The 19846-nt window shown below is 37.8% G+C and overlaps 1 protein-coding gene across 1 annotated transcript in view; it reads right to left on the bottom strand.

Moving 5' to 3' along the window:
* Nucleotides 1–19846, bottom strand: part of sema3fa (sema domain, immunoglobulin domain (Ig), short basic domain, secreted, (semaphorin) 3Fa) — a 53700-nt gene that overhangs the window by 8483 nt on the left and 25371 nt on the right. Inside the window, exons 3-10 of the mRNA XM_044121295.1 lie at nt 12337–12497; nt 12189–12251; nt 8621–8740; nt 6928–7017; nt 6022–6115; nt 4624–4743; nt 3193–3332; nt 1825–1939 (exon numbers count right to left, since the gene is read on the bottom strand). Of these exons, the coding sequence (XP_043977230.1) occupies nt 1825–1939; nt 3193–3332; nt 4624–4743; nt 6022–6115; nt 6928–7017; nt 8621–8740; nt 12189–12251; nt 12337–12497 (903 nt within the window). The remainder of the gene's footprint in view (nt 1–1824; nt 1940–3192; nt 3333–4623; nt 4744–6021; nt 6116–6927; nt 7018–8620; nt 8741–12188; nt 12252–12336; nt 12498–19846) is intronic.

The raw sequence follows: 19846 nt of genomic DNA, 5'->3' as shown, positions 1-19846 counted from the left end.
CACAGTTAAAGTTCTTCCTGTTTGTTGCTGTTTATAGTGATGTACATGACAATTTTAGACCGCAATTTTCCACATAGAGCAGAAACTTTAAGTTTGGTTTCATCTGATCAGAACATGTGTGTAGCCTGTAGAACTATGAAAATATATATGTATTTTTTTATTAATATATTTTTTACTTCCTTCAAGAATTACTTTCTTCCAGAAAGGGTAGATTTGTGGAAACACAACTAACCCTGCAGCTGTCTAAATGACAGATTGTACCACCTGAATTGAGGATTTCTGCAGCTCCTCCACAGTCACCACGGGCCTCCTGGGTCTTTATTGTGCTGTTTGTTTAAATATCTTGTAGAATGACTGTATTCATACTGAGTTTAAGGTGGACTAGTTTTACTAATTTGGTGACTTCTGGCTGCACAGCAATTTATTGAAGGTTATTGGAGTGAATTAGTCTCAAGTTTTCCTTCCACTTTAAAATGATATGTTATTTTAGAATAATCTAAGATAATTAAATCCTAATTACTATTTATCTTATGTTGCATATTTGCTTTTACTGTCCAATTTAATAATTAGGTAATTTTTTTTCCTAATTATCCTTAATTTGTTGATGGAACATCTGAATTTCCCCATGGGGGGACAATAAAAATGAAAAAGATCATATTTCTATTTCTGACTACAAGCACTCAGAGACTTTCTGGTGCCCATTGCCTTGGAGACAAAGCAAAGCTATAGCAGAGACTGTAAGTGTACCTTCCTGACTGCTGATTTTATTTTACTGAATGTTCTTTTTTTATTTGACTGGTCCAGCTTGAATCAGTTGTAAGGAGTGGAGTTCCTGCAAAATCCTGGAGTTGTACTATTGCAGCATGAAAACCGGGATCAAATTCCACCAAATGTAGTTTCTCCAACCACTTGACTAAAATAAATGGATCAGTGAGTTCTGATCCATTCTGATTTGTGGTGCATCCATCTATGCACCACAAATCTGGAACAAACTTCCAGAAAACTATAAAACAGCCGAAACGCTGACTTCCTTTAAATCTCAACTAAAACCCCACTTGTTTAGAGTTGTATTTGAAACGTAATCAGTTACAAATTTATTGACGGAATCTGACTTAATGTTGTGTTTTGATTGTTGATTCTATGTTGCATTGTGTTTTTGTGTTTGATTTGATGTAAAGCACTTTGAAATGCCTTGCTGCTGAAAAATGCTATACAAATAAAATTTGATTGATTGATTGATTCTGCAAATGGGACAGTTGAACCTTAACGGCTCCACCTATGTGTCAACCTAAAGTTTGAGCTTCAGTTAAACCTACATCACCTAGCTGTACTTAAGAGGTTAGCAGAGTACTTTTTGCTTCTGAACAATATGAGGTCATCATCAGCCCCAAATGAAAACATTGTGAAACAGGCTGAGGAACTGGGAATTAGCATCATTCTGGAACTATGCAGAGCAAATGTGAAGCAAACTGTAGAAATTAGAAAGTTGTTGATTCTGAATCTGTCCATCTGCAGAGCTTTATTTTGAAAGTTGTGGTTATAAATGGTCCCTTTCCATCTGCTAGTTCTCCTCTGAGGTCAGAGACATTCAATATGCGGTTCACTCCGGCTCCCTGCAGAGTCATTATAGGTCCCCTGAGCTGCAGAAATCAATCTGTAAGTGGCCAGAGCTGCAACTCGTCCTTTGTAAGGAAGATGAAGCGGCACTTTGCTCATAGGTTTAAAAAGTGCAAAGTTGGACGCAATGGCCAACAGGTGCATTACACAACTTACGAGAATCAGAGATGACAGAAAGCTTTAAAAGTGAAAATGAATATGACTCACTGAGTTCATCAAAGTGCGTCTCAATGCCATCAGCTCCAGGAACAGAGCAGATGAGACGAGCCTTCAGAAAGGTGCTCCATTTGTTGACCAGACAGCAATGTCCACCGTCATCGTTCTGCAGGAATCATATCCAAACAAACATCCAAAGTCACTCATTAGGTCGACTCTAATTGTATCAGTCTAACAGGTGTCTGAAACAGCTGTTAACCAAAGTTAGCATGAATAATGGTCACCATCATCTGTCTGAACAAGGGGTCAGCCAGCTGCTGCTTGTGCTACTGAGGTGAAGCATAAAGTCCTGAGAAAAAGGAGTCGGGGAATAAACCTCAGCTCAGTTTGGATGAGCTCATCCAAACTGAACCTCAGCTCAGTTTGGATGATTTGTGAGGATTGAAAAGATACATTGTTTCAACTTTTAGCTTGAGTTATGAAGACAAATAAAAATCCCTTCTTTCTAATGATTTAAAAATCACTGAGCAAATTACTCATGTCATCTTATTTGTGCGAATAATCCAAAACATTCAATAACGTCACTTCCCTGCAGGCAAGATAAATAACAAGAGCAATATTTTAAAATCTCATAATATACAATTACCTAAGAAATGTAAACAGATGGCACCTCTGTCAAAAATTGGTACCCCTGGGGAAGAATTATAAAAAAAGACCAAAATAATTGTATGTTTTATTAAAGTTCCATAAACTCTCACAGTGCAGGTTTTTCCTCTCCATCTTTTTTTTTTTTATCATCCACCTCACTGTTGTGGCTAGATCAGAATGAGTCTTTATTCATCCTTGTTAATCACAGTTTCATTTGTTTTAAGCTTTAGTTGTTGCCACATTAGAGTCATTAGCTATTTTCTTGGAGCTTTTTCCTGATTTATTAAGATCAAAACACACCAACCTTATCAATCTCATTTGTAGCTCACAGAAACTAATTCAAAATTTGGAGACAATCAGATTCTTCTCAAAGAAAATGCAAAAATAAAATATCCTTTAACTACACATGTGATATAAGAATTGTTAGCGGAGCCACTAAGTATATTTATTTGAAAAATATATATTTAAAGTTTTGGATTCAGTTTAGGTTTATGTCAGTGCAATAAATTATTAAATTTTTTAAGGGGATTTTACAAATTTTACCAGAGCTGTCAATAACTGTGGAGGCTGCTGTATTTATGTAATTTATTTGTTTTTTTCTATGAAGAGCATGTATTAAAACTTATTGCAGAACATACTGGATGGCCACCCTCAAAGGAGGACAAAACAAATGAAAACAGGCCCAAGGCAATCACTCACCAAGCCCTTCCATTTATTTAAAGCTCACTGGTGATTATCAAGCTGTAGTTTCGGACCTGTGTGATAACTCACCAAGCAGATCCGGCCTATCCTGGACTGCGTCATGGGACTCTGGCCCACCTCAGAGGCTTTCTCGCGGAAGAAGAAGTAGAGCTTATCGTCATTCTTTTCAGCGCTGTCTGGGATCAGATGAGCATGGACAAAAGTCGGATCTGAAGGGGAAAAAAGGAAAAAGAATAATTGGCCCATTTGCTTGTCCAGACCTCCCTATAGGGGGTTATTTTATATGTTTTTCAACTAAATTTAATATAGAGGTTGCTCTTATGTCTTGCAAGTTTTGGAATATTTGATGACTTTCAAATCTACAACCAAATTATACTGATTTTATGCCATAAGGATTGGGCTTATGAACACTACAATATTTGTAAAAAGAGTCAAGCTAATATATCATTTTTTCTGAGAAAAGTACAAATTCATCTCAATAAATTGGATCAGATCTGCAAGACATACTGATGGAAAGTTGGGTGGAAGAAAAAAATTGCAAGCTAAAATGATCAAAATTAAGAGAAAATGATCACTCTGTTTTTAATGATTCCATAAGATCCAATGAATTCAATCACTAGAGTAAATTAACTTTTAAATTAAGACATTTTAATTCAAGCAGATGCACCTATATGCTAATTCTCTCTCTCAAAAAAAAAAGAAGAAAAAAAAAAAAGAAGTGGCAGACCTTTGCCCCTTAAGGCCAAACAGTCAAAAACCTAATTTTAGGGAACAGAAATAATTTATGTTTCTGTTCGGTATTAATGTCTTTGCACTATGTGTAGGATTATGGTGCACACCCAGTTGCAATGATTCTCTGGGTCACCACAGGACTCACAACACACACAGCCCCTCCCCGCTGTGAAAGACCAGCATCCCAAACAGGGACAAACCAAAAAGCCAGAGAAAGGAGGGGAGCAACCAGTACCCCATAATGTGGGGGAGGGTGTTACCCGAGATATTTCAAAACGGCTGATTAGCAGGACTCAGGTGTCCTGATTCGCCGGATTGCCAGCAGGGGACTGTTGTCAGGGCAACAGGGTCAGTGGAAAAACTAGGAGCCAACAACACAGACGGGGAGTCTGCTATTGATTTGGCAAAAATCAACCAAAAAGCAGCAGACCAGCAATAATATCACTGCAACACAGTTGTACTTCATTAGAGAGAAAACTCAGTCATTATTGACAATTGAGGATTTCCCCAACAACTACAGCTGAGTCTACAGGCATCCACAGGATCTGAGAGGATTTTATTAATGACTCAAACAATCATTGTGTCAGGTGGAGCCGGAGGAAATGATCAGGAAGCTCAGATGACACGTGTATGTCAGCATTATGGAGGTTTGTAAAACGCTCAAATTGTGTTCCTAATTTCCTGGTGAATAAATTAAAAATGGATTGTCGAGAGACAAGGAAGAGAAATAAAGGCAGATGCAGATCAAGCGGTGAGCTGAGACATTACCGTTTAACCATCTGGAGTTGTACTGATCGGTCCTCATGGCTGTCTGCTTCCCCAGAGTACGGAAGATGGCGGAGTCTGTTCCCATGAAATCCACGTAGACTCCAGCATAGAGCTCTCCATCTGCCAGTCACAGCAAAGGGAAAAGAGAAGAAGAAAGAGTTAGGATACCAGGAAATACTCACAGGTCAAAAGACACACAACATGTTGTTCAACATTAGTAATAGAAACTTGTTTTGCTAATTTTTACTAAATTCCCGTTGATATCACTTGAAGCAGCCATATATTTTTAAGGGAGTTGCTAGCATTAAAGGAAGGCAGCAGTATGCATGATAAAACTGTATTCTAATGTATGTGACATGTCAGTATTGAACATGTTGAATTCTTTTGTAACTACACTCATGCTACACCTCTCCCACAGCCAAATTCATATCACTGAAAACCGTTTTCATCCAAAGACGTGTGATATTTTGCACAGCAGTGTTCATTTTCAATGAAATTAAAACTATGTCTAATTAGTTTTGTGTGCACTGGGATACCACAGACATAATGGGAAGAAACCTTATAATAATGTTATTTTAGAGTGAGATATATTTGTTGTATCAGTCGGGTTTTCTAAGGTCACAGCCAAACATAAGCTCTTTCTTTTTTTCTTTGACACACACACATGGACACACACAGAGGCGTCGATTATCAGCAGCCATGTCTGGCCACCTGTAAAATGATGACAACTGATGACCACCCACTGAAATAACAGCACACACATCTGTGTGAAAAGATAAGTCATTACTTATAATCTACAGACTACTGACAACTAACCAATTATTGTTACTCGATTCATTAAATTATCATTAAATTATTTTTAACTTTCAGCTCTTATTTCGAGAACACAGGTAGATTTTTTACAGTTCTTAATGAAGTTATTATTTAATCATCTTGTAAAATAAACGTATTGCAAATGTTGCAAACAAAGAAATGAAATAATAATAATATCAAAATAGAATGAAGTGGAAAAAGTGGATAAAATTGTCTTGTATTTGGTTTACATTGGTTAGGATCTGGGTTGGTAGTCAAGGACAACTTTTTGTAATTATATCAGCAAACAAATATTACACGGCCACTTTTATTCCACATGTCTAGATTCAAGATGCTTCCCATACATCAAATTATGAAGCACTGTATCTCCTACCAGTGGTTCACTGATAACACACAATTATATATCTTTGTGTCACAATTACATTACATGATAATGTTTTGTTTTTTTTATGAGATGCCTTAATTATCTTCTAAAATTCCTATGAGTTTGTTGTTTTTATTCTGTTATTTTTGATACTTTAACCTTTAAAGCATTTTGAATGACCATATGTATAAAGAAAAGAAGCAGAAAAATAATTAACTCACGGATCAGAGCGGAAACGCTGTTAAGTTTAGGATCGTAGGGGCATTTCCCTTTTCCAGAGTCCACTTTGCCAGGTTCCAGACGGAAAATGTATTCCTGAAACGGAGAGGCAAGGAGGAATATTTTCTCAATATTCTTTCAAAAAAATAAAGTAAGAATTAGTAAAGGAAGCAAAGTGTGATCATTAAGGCACTGTGCAACTCTTAAAAAGAAAAACAAATCACTCTGCTAAGGGAGAAACAGGCACACACATCAAGGATATGAAGTGATGCAGGAAAATGCTGGGAACAATCCAAGACCCAGTGTTTGCTTACCCTAACAAATTTCAATTGTTCCTGTGTGCAAGAGGAGTTTTTACACATCTGTGTCAACACTCATGCTTTCATGTTGTCTAACAGGTACAACAAATGTTCAGCAGAGCACAGACAGAGGAAAAGTTGTATTTGTAACCTGCAGTTGGATATTATCTTTTGAAATAGTAACTCAAAATAAATCTGTGCAAAAATGCTGGGAAAAACATAAACATTTCCATAAACCGATAAAAATGTCAAGTGTACGGCTTTGTGGACATCATTTAAACCAAAACTTCTCATATACATGGGACTTGCTGCAGACAAAAGTCTGATCAAAAATAATTTTAATTAAAATTATCTATGATCAATGTGGTGAAAAGTTTGAGTTTTTCCCCATTTTCTTTGTTTTTGTATGAGATCACCATTAAAAAAAATTAAAAAGAACCTTAGATTTTCTAAATTTTTTAGTTTGACTGATGTTTCTTTTGCACACAAAAATCTCTGCGTTGTAATTTTTCAACAAATCTGCCTTTACCAGTAAAAAACCTGAAACAATTTTAACCCCAGTTCTTCGCTAGGTGGACACCATTACTGGAATAAACCCCGCCAGCCCACCTTATTGCTCAAAGGCTCAGATGTAGAGCTGTAGTCTGCTGCTCGACTCGTTCTCCCTGCTGACTGAAGTGCCTGTAGGTTGCTGAAACCCTAAAAAGCAGAAACAATTAGCCATCTTGTTAGCAACCTGTCACAGCCCAGACCAAGTCCAGATTCAGCTGATGACTACCATGATGGAGGCTGAAGAAGAATGTAGGTGAAACAGGATTGGAGAAATCAACAACATGAAGAGCTCTGAAAAATGAAAAGATAAATAGTGAAAAGGTAGACAGAATGAAGAGCTAAAAAGAGAGATGTTTGAATTAGATTCAGATACGTGCAAGAAGGAGTGCAGAGAAAACAAACCATGCGAAACTAAAAGAAGAAAACAGGAAATAAATGTATAAAGTGAAATGAAAAGCAGACCAATGTAAATATTTTCAGTCAAAAAGTGAACCAAAAATGTAATGAAAGGACATCGACCACTGTTTTCCTTTTTCTTTTTTTTGTAAAAATAACATAAAACATGCTGTATTAAAGCCTACGTGTGCAGTTTTTAGACCTGCAATGATTAGAGAAAATCCACAGATATTCAAACCCCCAGTTCTTGTTTTTAGATTTAAAGTTGTCGTATGAAAAGTTTAAATAAGTCATCATGAGATCCAAATTGATTAAACAATCATGAATGGTTGCAATCTAAACCAACTCACAATGAACAAAGTGCAATATATATATTTTAGCTACAAAATATATGTAAAAAAATACATATTATAAACTATTTATTTTACAGTGTAGAGCTATTGTATAGCAATTTATTACTAAGAAAAACCCTTTAGCATTTACACATCTATCTATTTAAATATTCCAGCATTAAAAGTAAACTTCTAATGCAAACAAAAATCCACACAGGCAACTCCGGAGCAGCATAAACAGATGCTAATAATAAAATACAAATAATTTAAAGCCCACTGTACGACACAAAGAAGAATGTGTTTATGTTTACATCTACTCCTGCAGAGGAAAATCCTTAAAGTATGAAGCAGAGCAATGTTCGGACCTCAGGGGGGAAGCAGAATGACAAGAGGCAGACTGACCTTTCCGTCGAAACCTGAAGCCTCCAAATGAACAGGGAGACTAAACAGCGGCGAATGAATGTAAGTGTGCCGATTATAACGCGGCCAGCAGCTGCTGTAGCTCTGCATGGCAATCCGTGGTGGTGGGGGTAGGGCTTGGGAGGGGGGTCTACAAGCCTGATGATGGATGAGAAGCTCCATCAGTAATGATGGCTTTTCAGAGGCTCTCACCCAGACAGAAAGAAAGACAGGCCACAGGCAGTGCTGTGTGTAAACAGGTGAGACCGGGGGGACATCGGACCCCCATTGAGGAGGGGGGGGATTTTCTAGATAAAGTGACACCACAACATTCCCAGGGGAAAGAGGCTTCAAACGGTAGGAGTTGGAAATCGTACAGAGAACAATTTTAGAATGATAATGGGAATGTGGACAGGGCCAGCCAGGAGCCTGTGGAAGGGTGAAAATCAATGAAAACTAAGAGGAGGAAAATAATGGAAGAGAAGCAGAACCCGAGAAACTGGTGGGCAGAGGGGTTAAACGGGGATACTCTGACCTCAGACTGATCGACTGATATGGGCTCTTTTAAAAACGAGGGCGTAAAGGTCAAAAGGTCTCTACGGTTGGATGCATCTTTTGGTTACCTGGGATCTACGTCCTCGATCCACGTATGTGCAGATGGGATTATATGCTCCTGTTCCACACACATACAGGTGGGTCCGGTTCCACGGCTCAATGAGACGGATGAAGTTCCCACACTCCCCCTGAGGAAGGGCAAAACAAAATCAACAAGATTAGGATTAGGTTTTAAAAAGCCAAATTATGAAATATAAAAAAAACCCAGTTGCATAATGTTTCATTTCCCCAGATTGTTTCCCTTTATAGCTTCCATTTGTGGATAAAAAACAGTCTATTTGCTGGGTCTTTGTTGTCATATTTTATAGGATATCTTTTTATTTTTCAGCTAATCTGTCTTCTCTATATACAGGTCTCTTGGACTAGGCAAAAACTTTGGACTGTGAAAGAAAAAAGTGACCATAAAAGTGATCAAAGGCACAGTTAACATGGCAATTCAGATATATAGTGCTTTTATACTCATCCTGACCACTTTAACCACATTCATCCAGTCACACATACATTTCTACATCAATATGCAGATCGATAAGTGACTCCTTAAGGGAGACACTAACATAAGGAAGCTGGAATCGAACCTACAACCTTATGATTGCAAGACAACCTCTCTACCCACTGAGCCACAGTCTTCCCTGCATATAAAAATTTTCCCCATGAACTCCATTATGCATCGAAATCATTTTTACGTCCACTTATTCTTTTCAAATTGGGAGTTTTTAAAGGTTTTGTGGTACAAGTGGGCTTTAACCAACGGACGAACAGGAAGAAGAGAATGAGATGCAGCAAATGGTCCGGAGCCGGGAGTCGAACCTCGAAAAGCTGTGTTCGTGCATATATAGAGGACTGTAGCCTCTGTATATGATGCTCCTGCTCTACCACTGAGTCATGTGGCAGCACCCCACACACACATTGGGATTTTTATTTTTATTTTTTTCACCGAAAACAAAAAGCCTTATGAACTATTGTAAGAAGCTGAATCTACTTTTTTTGTTGGCTGGCTTCCATTTTGCTGCTCTGGCTACTTCATATCAGACCACAATGGAAGAGCGAAAATTATTTCCAAACATTGTATAAGCATGCAGACTGGAAAATCAGTGCCTTTGGGATGTCAAGAGCATTTTCCTGAAATTACTGAGGTTAAGCACAATTCAAACTTGACAAATGAAAAACATTATGCTTTGACCACATAGAGAAAAATAGTGGCTTTACATGTAAAATGTCTATGATGATAGGGTATTTTTCTGAGATACTTGTATATTAGTAGTGAAGACAAAGAGCTGCTGCTGCTGCTACTGATGAGCACAGCGCTACTCTTCTTGGCTGACCAGCTGTCTACCTCCCCGGCTTCAGCCAACAACTCGCAGCTCCCGTCACTGAAATGAAGAGATGTGTTCAGATTTTGTCCATCATGTTTTCCAGTGGTGACAGCTGGTGATGAAAAAAAAAAAAGGATGCACAAAGTAACCCAAAAAGAAATTGTAGAATCGTTGAGCGGGATGAGCCATTTTGGCAGAAAGTCGCCAAACGACAGATGCACGAGTCAGACGTTTCAAAGGCTGGGCTTCTGTGTGTTCCACATGTTGGCCTGTGAGCAACAACATTCCCTGCTTGGTTGTGCTCTCCCCCCCAGCGAACGCAGCGGGACTTATTGCCTTTGACCTCGCGATGTCCTGCCCTGAATTGTTCTTGAATTAAGGGCCAGCCATAGACAAAGATCTGCTTTTGTGCTCAAATATGCCGGTTAGCAACAAGAATCAGCAAACGACAAGCGCACACAGCAGTTGGGTGAAAAGCAGCTTAGTACAAGCCTCGTGGTACGCTGCTCCGTGCTTTTGCAAAACCCTTACACTAACCACTGATAAAACATGAATGCGTGTGCTTCAGGATGTGGGGTGGTGCAATGTGTGAACCAAATCAAAAGAGATGGATCTGGGATTTCTTTGTACGGATTTCCTCCGTCTCTTGTGGGGGCTGCGCAGACGGTGGTTGTGTCTGAATGTCTGAGTCTTATTAACACTTCAGACGGGACTGTCGCCTCTATTGGCCGGTTAATTTTGTCTGCTAGTCTGGACAACAAAGGATAAAATAATTACTGCACAGTGAGAAAATGGGGAAAAGGATGACATTAAAAAATTCAATGAGAGATGTAGAAAAAAACATGCAGAAATGCTTTCAGGTCAGAATGAAGAAGGCAAAATGTTGCAGGTTTCGAGTCTCTGGAAAGAGCTTAATTGGTGGCAGCTGTACGCAATCAGCAATCAGGGATGCAAAGACGGTAAATAAGAGCATCATAGTGAGGAGCATGCTGGGAAGGGCTTAAAAATGTCCCCTAATGACCCCAGTGGTGCTTTTAAGACGGCAGATGAGAATCAAAAAAAAAAAAAAAGAATTTACGCAAAATCTTTAAAATTTTATCAGCTCCTATAAAGAGGAATATTTTAAAGAAAGAAAAATAATACACTCTTTATTTCTGAGTGTAAGAGCCTTGTAAAAGCCTTCATGTTAATTAATTTTTTTACACACTTTGTTATGTTACAAATTATCTATAGTTATCAGGATTTGTATAATAAAACCTGAACAGATTGAAACATGGATTCATGTTCAGGTTCCTCAAAGTCAGTACTTTGTTTAAGGCCCTTTGACTTCATTTACAGGTGAGTCTCTTGAACTTCACCAGCTTTGCTCATGTGGCGACGGGAAAATTTTGCCCATTTTACTTTGCTAAATAGCTCAAACTTAGCCACGTGGAGAATATATGTGAAAATCTATTTTCAAGTATTGTGATCAACTTGGATGCTCGTATTACTTTGACTGGACCATTCTAAAAAACATTTGACCTGGTTGAAAAGTGAACCTCTATTCCAGGTTAAAGTCTTTTGCCAATTCAGTTTTCTTATAGGGTTGCCCAATATTCAACTTAAAATCACCTCTAACTCTGTGTTGAAGAAAAACATTCCCACAGCATGATACTGCCAGCACCATAGCTTGGAGACAGATTGTTTAGGATGATGTATTCTGATACTTTTACACCAAAGTTTTACATGTTGGCTAAAACAATTACATTTCTTGAGTCTTAAACAAAAGTTTTCTTCTTGCCAGATTTGTCCAATGGACAAATAGGACAGACTTGATGCCAATCCCTGCAGCCATAGGCGTAGGAACCAGGGAGGATGAATGTCTCCAATATTGGAGACATTCGTCCCACCCACTAATTTCCCCATAGTTGCGAAGAATTTTGAAATCTTCCGCTTGCGTGCTTTTGTTTTGTCATAAAATTTGTTATAAAAGTATTACTGATTAAACTTTAGCTTTAATAACATAAAGATACATAATTTTTAAAGTTTAATCAGTAATACTTTTATAACAAATTTTTCATAACAAAAACATTTTTAATAATGTCATCTTTGTATTAAAAGTGTCATAATTTACCAAATGACACTTTATGACAACAGTCATAAATATTCATGAAGACTTACTCATGTTCATCACAGGTGTTATGTCATGTTTGTGACAGTCGTATTCACAACCCGTCACAGAGTTACCGAGTTTAGTGAGAACTAACTCAATTAAATTACTCACATTTGTATCTTTCCCCGACAAGATGCACTCAGTCTTCCTCTGGGATGCAACGGGCCAGTGGATCTGACAGGGAAAGAAAAATCCAAGAGTAGTTAAGACAGACACATGCACCCTTCCACTTTCTTTGTGTCTCAGGAACATTTCTTACAATGAGCGGCTCCTTGTTGATGTCGTGCAGATCCAGAGAAAGGATGTAATCTTTGCTTCCCACATACATGCGATCGTGGTCCTCGTCCATGCGCAGTATCCGATAGTCGGTTGAGTTGAGCAGGAAGGAGAAGTGATGAGCAGTACCAGTGGACTTCAACTCTGTAAAAATAGCAGAGGATTTTGTTTAAGCTGTGCCTGTGATTAAAATAACAACAATACACTAAGAATGTAAAAACCACAGACAGAGTCCTGTGTGAGGGAAAGTTAATGGGATTTAAGTATGCTAATCATTCAGATGCTACCATCAGACACTCGTAAATGAATTTACAGGATCTGTTTGGTCTTCCCCTCCCCCAATCACATCCTGCTTTAATGCGGTTATAGATGGAATAAATTTAGTTATTGACAGGCTTGACAAAGAAAAGAAGAGTAGTAATTGACTCTGCAGAGTCTGAAATTAATGACAACAGACAAGTTGGAGCAGTCAATGAGCTACGACATCCACAAGAAGTCACATGGCACATCTTAAATCATAAAAGGTCAGATATTTAATAAAGTTCAAGGTCTGGATGTCTGCGCTTTGACCTTTTATTTAGAGCTTCTGAGCTTTGTTTTTTAATTGCTTGTTCTGACTCTTGAGTCATTGTGGTTATTACATTATCACAGCTGGTCCCTCTGGTAACGTCACCCAATCATGATTTGTGTATAAAAAAGAAACACTTGAATTAAAAAAAAACAACAAAAAACAAAGGAGCTTTTATTTAGCTTCTTCTATTAAATAATTTTGTGGTGATCAAAATGAGAATCCTAAGTTGATACTGAGGGAAGAAGTGTGAGTATTTTCAATATCTTTAATGTGCTTTAAAATAAAGTCAGTGAAAACAAAAAAAAAGCTGTAAGAAGCACTTTAAAAGGCAGCTGTATTTTCTATGGTAATGCGTCAGCATTTAATTTCCTCCTTAGAAAAGTACAAACAAAACTAAGTGTGGCTTTTCCACCTGCTTTTTAAATGAAAAATAAGTTGAATAAGAAGGAGGAAAACTTAAAGAGCACATTCCAGTTCCCTTTGATTAGATGCAGAGACATGCCTCTGTGAATCAAGGTCTGACAGTCACTGATAATAAAAAAAGTTCACAAGAACAGCTAGTAGAAACCCTCCCTGACCAGAGGGAAGGTCACACACTGAGCAGAAGGAACACCTCAAGTTCTCCACTAGCAAGTGAAATGATGAGACACAGCCACATGAATCCTTCCAGGAAATAAAATAATAATAAAAAAAAACACTCCCAGCTGCTGATGTGCTGAGCCCCATCAGACACCAACAGGCTGTCGTCACAGTGCAGCTTTCCGACATGCAGGTAGTTAAAAAAGGAGGAAAAACGAAGGGTAACGGATATGGCTGTCACCCTTGGGAGTTTTCACAAGCTGCTTCTAAAAACATGCTAATATATGGGTCTCCACTCCCACAAATGCACACTTGTAAACTTTCAGTGCAGCAACACACTGCGGGGATGTGGTGACATCAGGATTTAAAAATTTGGCTGCAGGAATAAGAAGATTACTTGCTGAAGTTAGGATTTTGAGAGCGTTTGCATGAGGGATTCCAGGAAATGCTCCCTAACGTAATCCAGAATCGCTGCTTATAGTTTCATCTCTCATCTGGCTGTATTGCAGCTGTTTGCTTTCCTATTCCTGTTGCTTTACATTCAAAATAAAACAGTAAAGTATCACAAATAACTCTGAATGTATCTGTTAAGCAATAGTATATGAGGGTCGTAAGGCAAGAGCTTCCAGGATTTATTTAGTGGCCATCTCAGGTTTATATATTTGATAAGTTTCCTGCAGAGCACTAAAGAACCAGCAGTGTGAACAGACTTTACCATTGTGTTAAAACATATAGCTGCACAAATTCACAACCGTCCGTATTAAAAAATATAGGGTACGTCAAATGGTGGACTGCAGATTTACAGAACTACCAGCAGGTCTAGAAAGCTTAAAAAACGTCTTGTTTCACAACATCATCCAAATTTTAGTAGACAAATGTAATCTGAGTAAACACAAAATGCACTTTTGTAATAACTAAGATAAAAAATATGACAAAGTGCTTGTGTCTTAAACTCCTTTAACCATACATGTTTTTTTTTTACTCATGAGGTACTTTGGCTTATTTTTATTTGGTGAGTTTGTATGATCAATCTGTATTGGAGGATTACTCAGTTTGACAAGACACTCAAAGATAATATAGTGAACCCTCGTTTTTCACGAGGGTTGCGTTCTGAAAAGAACTCGTGATAGGCGAAATCCGTGAAGTAGTTACCTTCATTTTTCAAAATTATTACACAGCATAATTAAATACTCTACATTAAAACCAAAGAACAAAATTTGTTCTCAGGCCCAAGCATTTTTTAAACAAATATAATGCTTTCTTACAAATAACTATAGTAAAATAATCCTTTTAATCATCAACACAAAGTACAGTAGGACAAATTGTGACTCGTGTATTTCACTGTGCCTCTGACTGTGACGCTGCGGCCTGACTCCGCTCTCTAGTGTCTGTTTCTTCTGAAGCCTGTGGTGCAGGTGTGTTTTTTCGAGAGAAGAGCATAGTTATCAGTACCTGTTGTCGCTCTTTTTTTCTTCTGGGCAAAAACATTTACCAATATTTGACAGGCTGTAGTACGTATATTTAAATACCGTAACGTTATTGGCACACAGGTAGAGAAGACGCGTGGAGACTCTTTAGCCAATCAGGATTCACTGTGCACTTTATTTTTTGAGCAAACAAGTCTTGTGTTCTTCTTAGTCAGCAGTCAGTTTTCACCTCGAAGCGATCCCTTTTCCTCATGTCTTTCTTATTGCTGAGCCATGAACATTTGAGGCAAGTGAGGCCTGCTGTACTTTAGATGCTTTGGGTACATAATGCACTGTTGGAGAATGTTGGAGAAATGTTGGTAGAGTTGCCCACTGTTCCATGTTTTCCATGTTCTCTTCATTTGTGGATAATGGTTCTGGCCTTAGCTTTAACACACAAAATCATTTTGAAAATGGCAACATGAATTTACCTAGGATATCTTTTTTCTGATATAAAACTTTTGAGAGGATCTAACCATTTATAGACAATAAAACAAAGAAGAGAAGAAATGTTAAGGGTTGAAGTACTTTTCTGAGTACTGTGCACATAAACACAGTAAAGATTTCCAATGAAATAAAGTGACTGGTGAAATTTTCTTCAGATTTTTGGTGTTCTTTCTGCTGAAAATCATTTTAAAAGCAATCTTATCTCCAAGGAAAAAATTCACATGCAGTTTCAGCATTATGTATTTAAGGATTTAACAGAACTCAAAGGACTGTGCGTTTATTTTTCTAATCTTTTCTTTAGTACTCATGTCTCTGATTTTATCTTGTCTGAAATTTAATAACTTGGTTACAACACTGCTATTATTAAAATCCAACAAAGCCCAAAGCTCCACCTTTAATTGGCATGGATTACATCCCTAATCTCTAGTCTATATTTCAAGCAATCTAATTACATCCTACATAGATCTTGTGAAATATTTAATCATCTGAATCTGATGTAAAAAAAAAAAAAAAGAAATTCCTAAAGGATGAGGAGAAATTATTTTTCCATAAACCTTTTGTCATATTCTACGGAACCACACTCTTCCCGAATTGTACTTGGGCTTTAAGGACCGCAGATGTCATCAAATGATATTTCATACTTATCACTTGTGGACCTATAATCCCACTCGAGGATAAGAGAACAAAAATCAGCAGTATTGGCTGCTACTTCAATCACTGCAAAGAAAACCTGACAAGCAGGTTAATGGATAACTCCCTGAGATACAAGTAAACAATCGTCACAACTTATTAACCATTAAGGGGAACCAACTTTAAGGCATTTTTTCAGACAGAAAATTAAGTTTCATCCTGACAAACAAATTTAAACTTTCAAAATAATTATCACATTTTACATCAAAGCATAACTAACTGCAAAGAAGTTTTTTCTTTATTTAACAGTCATCCTCCTAAGACATTACTCAGTTTATTTTTCCTAATTATACAGCTGATAAAGATGATATAGCAAGTGTTTTCTCTAAAAGCAAAAGAAAACAGCATCTTTTCATGGACGTCTGAGACATTTCTACGAACAAAATTAAAGGCAAATGCAGGCTAGCATATGAAATGAATAGTTAATGCATCTCCATCACCAGCACACGTTTTTATCATGCAGTACTGTACTTCAACTTTATTAAAAATTTAACTAATTGCAATGTCGTGGTTTGCAATGAGTGAAACAGGGTCCAAGCGGCAGCAGTATGATCCCTGAAAACAATACACATCAATTAGTGGAAGTGTCATATAAATTTATACATTTCACAGATATAGAAACAAATTTGAAAAAAAATCCTTGAAATAAATGTATATTTTAATGCTGTACTACATTTTCCGACAGTAAAACATTAGAAAATCTTAGCCATCAATTTGGACACATTTGTTCAGTAGAAGTAAAAAAAAAAGACTAAAATTGATCCATAGTTTTATGGATTCTTCACCATAAATTAAAATACGCATGAAGTGATTTTGCACACATTTTTTTCTTTCTAGACTTTCCTGGACAGTTTGCTACAGAAAGTCTCAATCTTAGTCTCTGCTAACCAAAGTACACTGTGGCAAAGTTTCAATAGCAAACTCAACATATATTCAGATGAAAAGAAACAGGCTTTTAGTTGGTTCATCTCCCCAACAACCACTTGGTATGCAAAGAGTTTTAAATCCAATGGTTTTACTGTTTGCAGCAGTTCCCAACATCGAGCATAAGCGATTTGTTTTTTTAACCTTCCTTGGCATCTTCTTCACTCAGCTGCCTGTCAACCTATAGCGCTGCATCCAGACTAGTGGCCAGAGGCTAAAATTAACAAAATACCAATTAAAAGTTTCTAGACATTTTGAATAGATCACCTAATTTATACTTGAAAGTTACCCTATCAAGTATAAATTAGGAGATTTAGTAAAATATTTTTTTAATACTAGCCACTCCTTTCACTCTGACATTTTAATTGGTTTTGTTAAGATGACAACCCAGTACTCTGGATGAAGAAGTTTTAAACAAAGTAACATGCTAAAACACATTTCCTTTGAACTCGAACAGCTCAGCTAGATAAGAAGTACAGTGGGAAGGAATCCGCCACGAAGTGTGTACACACTTACTGTCAACAAAAACTAATCTGCATGTTATGGGTCAGTAAAACAAGCCCTATCAGGACAAGAGAAATGCTTTGAAACGAACCAAAGCCTTGACATGACGTTAAGCGGCTGAATTTACAACCAGCTGGTAGGCTCAGCGATTGATGGGGGACAAATGTCAGGATCTGGTGTATATCATCCCGCTTTCTCACAAGGTCTTAGTAATGACTACCAGACACAGAGGGAGACATGGAAAAATGTTCTTCATGTCCTAAAATGTCCTTAAATTTTTGTTGTTAAAAAAGTATGCTCACTAACTGAACATCCATCTGCAGTATTGTCACATTTTTCCTCTAATTTTTGGAGTTAATGAATCCAAATGATTGACTACTTACGTCAAACTTTGTGTAAAATAATAGAAGCTTTCTTGGTAACCCTAGAAAGTGACCCTTTCTTTGCATCTGCAAGATCAAGGAGGATGCACCACCCAGAAACCTCCACCACCCCCCTTTTTATGCCTCTGTAATCCAAGTCCTTTTCTTAGCAGCAGTTTGTCCGTGGAGTAAAAGAAAAAGAGGAGGTTTTAGGGTGCACCGAGCAGAAAATCCCACATACCTGCCTAGGCATCCATGGACTGTTGTCTGAATTCCCTAAGCCTGCTCACGTTCACTTTTGCTTAAAATAGAGGTGTGGCCCCACCTTGCTGAAGCCTGTCTGCAGCCAAGCGTGCAAGGATGAGTCGCTATAAGTAATTAAATTCATTGAGACAGTCTGGAAAACCTTTGTGATGTTGTAAAGGCAGAATACCATTTAAACTGAAATAGTCAAACTTGAGCTCCTTTGATCACGTAATCCATGTCTCAGAAAGCTTACAGAGATGGCTAGAAAAGCCAAAATGAGCCTTAGGAGTTGATGAATACTCAGAGTATTTGTGGCTGCAATCAATATATTCAGCAACCATTTTAACATTTACATTCACAACAATGATCAAAACGTTTCAACAAGTTTTACGTTTAGAGTTTACGACTTGTTAGAGACCACAACTTTTAATACGATCCAAAAATGTAGGAGGAATGACCTCACAGCAGCGCTCTGCAACTCCAGTCCTCAAGAATCCTGAAACTTTTAGACGTGTCCCTGATCCAACAGACCTGAATCAAATGACTGGATCGCCTCCTCAATATGCAGTCAGGTTCTCCACAGTCCTGCAAATGACCTGCTAATTTGACTCAGTGAAAAGTAGCTTGGAGAGATAAGTGAAACTTTTTGTGATGGGTAAGTGCATTGTGGTGTGGATTTGAAACTTCTCTGTTATTAGTGATAAACAGAATGATGAATTAATCCTCTAAGACCAGCGTATCTTTGTTTGAACACAGGAAGTAGAGGTCAGTGCAGATATCAGAGGCTGAACAGCAGTGGGAAGCCTTATCAGCCTCAGCCTGTCACGGTGTTTGTCTTTTGTATTTGCCTCAGTTCAGCACCTAATAATCAGCCTCCCTGCACCAAATAGAGTCAGGACTATTGACTCAGAACACATGTCACTGGAGCTGATTACTGCTTACCTGCGCCTGTCGAGTAGAAATAATTGGCACCGGATAACGTCTTATCTCCAAGCTTCTGGGGGCTGTCACTCAGAAGCTCTTCACACTCGTCTGCCACTGACACTGTGTGTTTATACGTGTCTGGGTGTGCTGGGTGGAATTAAACCAAAGCTTCCTGATCCTCATATCAAATCAGTTGACACAGGTCCTCACTTTGCATGAATCAAAAGCATAGACAGATTGATTTAAGTAGCGCCTTCTCATCCTGAGTGGAAATGAGAGATTACAACAAATCTATTTCTGCTGTCTCACATGACGGAGGAGGTTAATTAAAGCACAAGGGGGAAGATCTCTGGTTCAAAGCTGACAGCAAAGGTCATACAGTTTATCTGCTTTGCCTCTGAGCCACCAATAACTTCATGTTTTAAAACATCTGTGTAAACTAAAGTTCCTAAAAAGAGAAGCACCATACATTTCTACTTTTCACCTTTATCTACTCACTTGGATGTAACTTTAACATGTAAACAGAAATTGTTGTGGATGAGACAAATTTTTCTCTATGAACAGCTGTCTTTAGCAGCTTTTTGAGGCTGCAGGTGAAAGGTTAAAGGACATGAAGGGTCTGAAGTGAAAGCTCATCATGGCTTCTCTACTCTCAAGTGACCTGGGTGGGCATCATGAGACTGGATTACTTGAGGAGAATATGGTATTCATAGTCAGCCACTTTTTGCATCAGTGAGGTTTAAAAAAAATTAATTTTCTGTGTCCCCTTTAAAATATTAG

Source organism: Gambusia affinis, linkage group LG07, assembly GCF_019740435.1.
Source record: "Gambusia affinis linkage group LG07, SWU_Gaff_1.0, whole genome shotgun sequence".
NCBI classification, from domain to species: domain Eukaryota; kingdom Metazoa; phylum Chordata; class Actinopteri; order Cyprinodontiformes; family Poeciliidae; genus Gambusia; species Gambusia affinis.
This window is presented reverse-complemented; position numbering and strand designations above follow the sequence as displayed.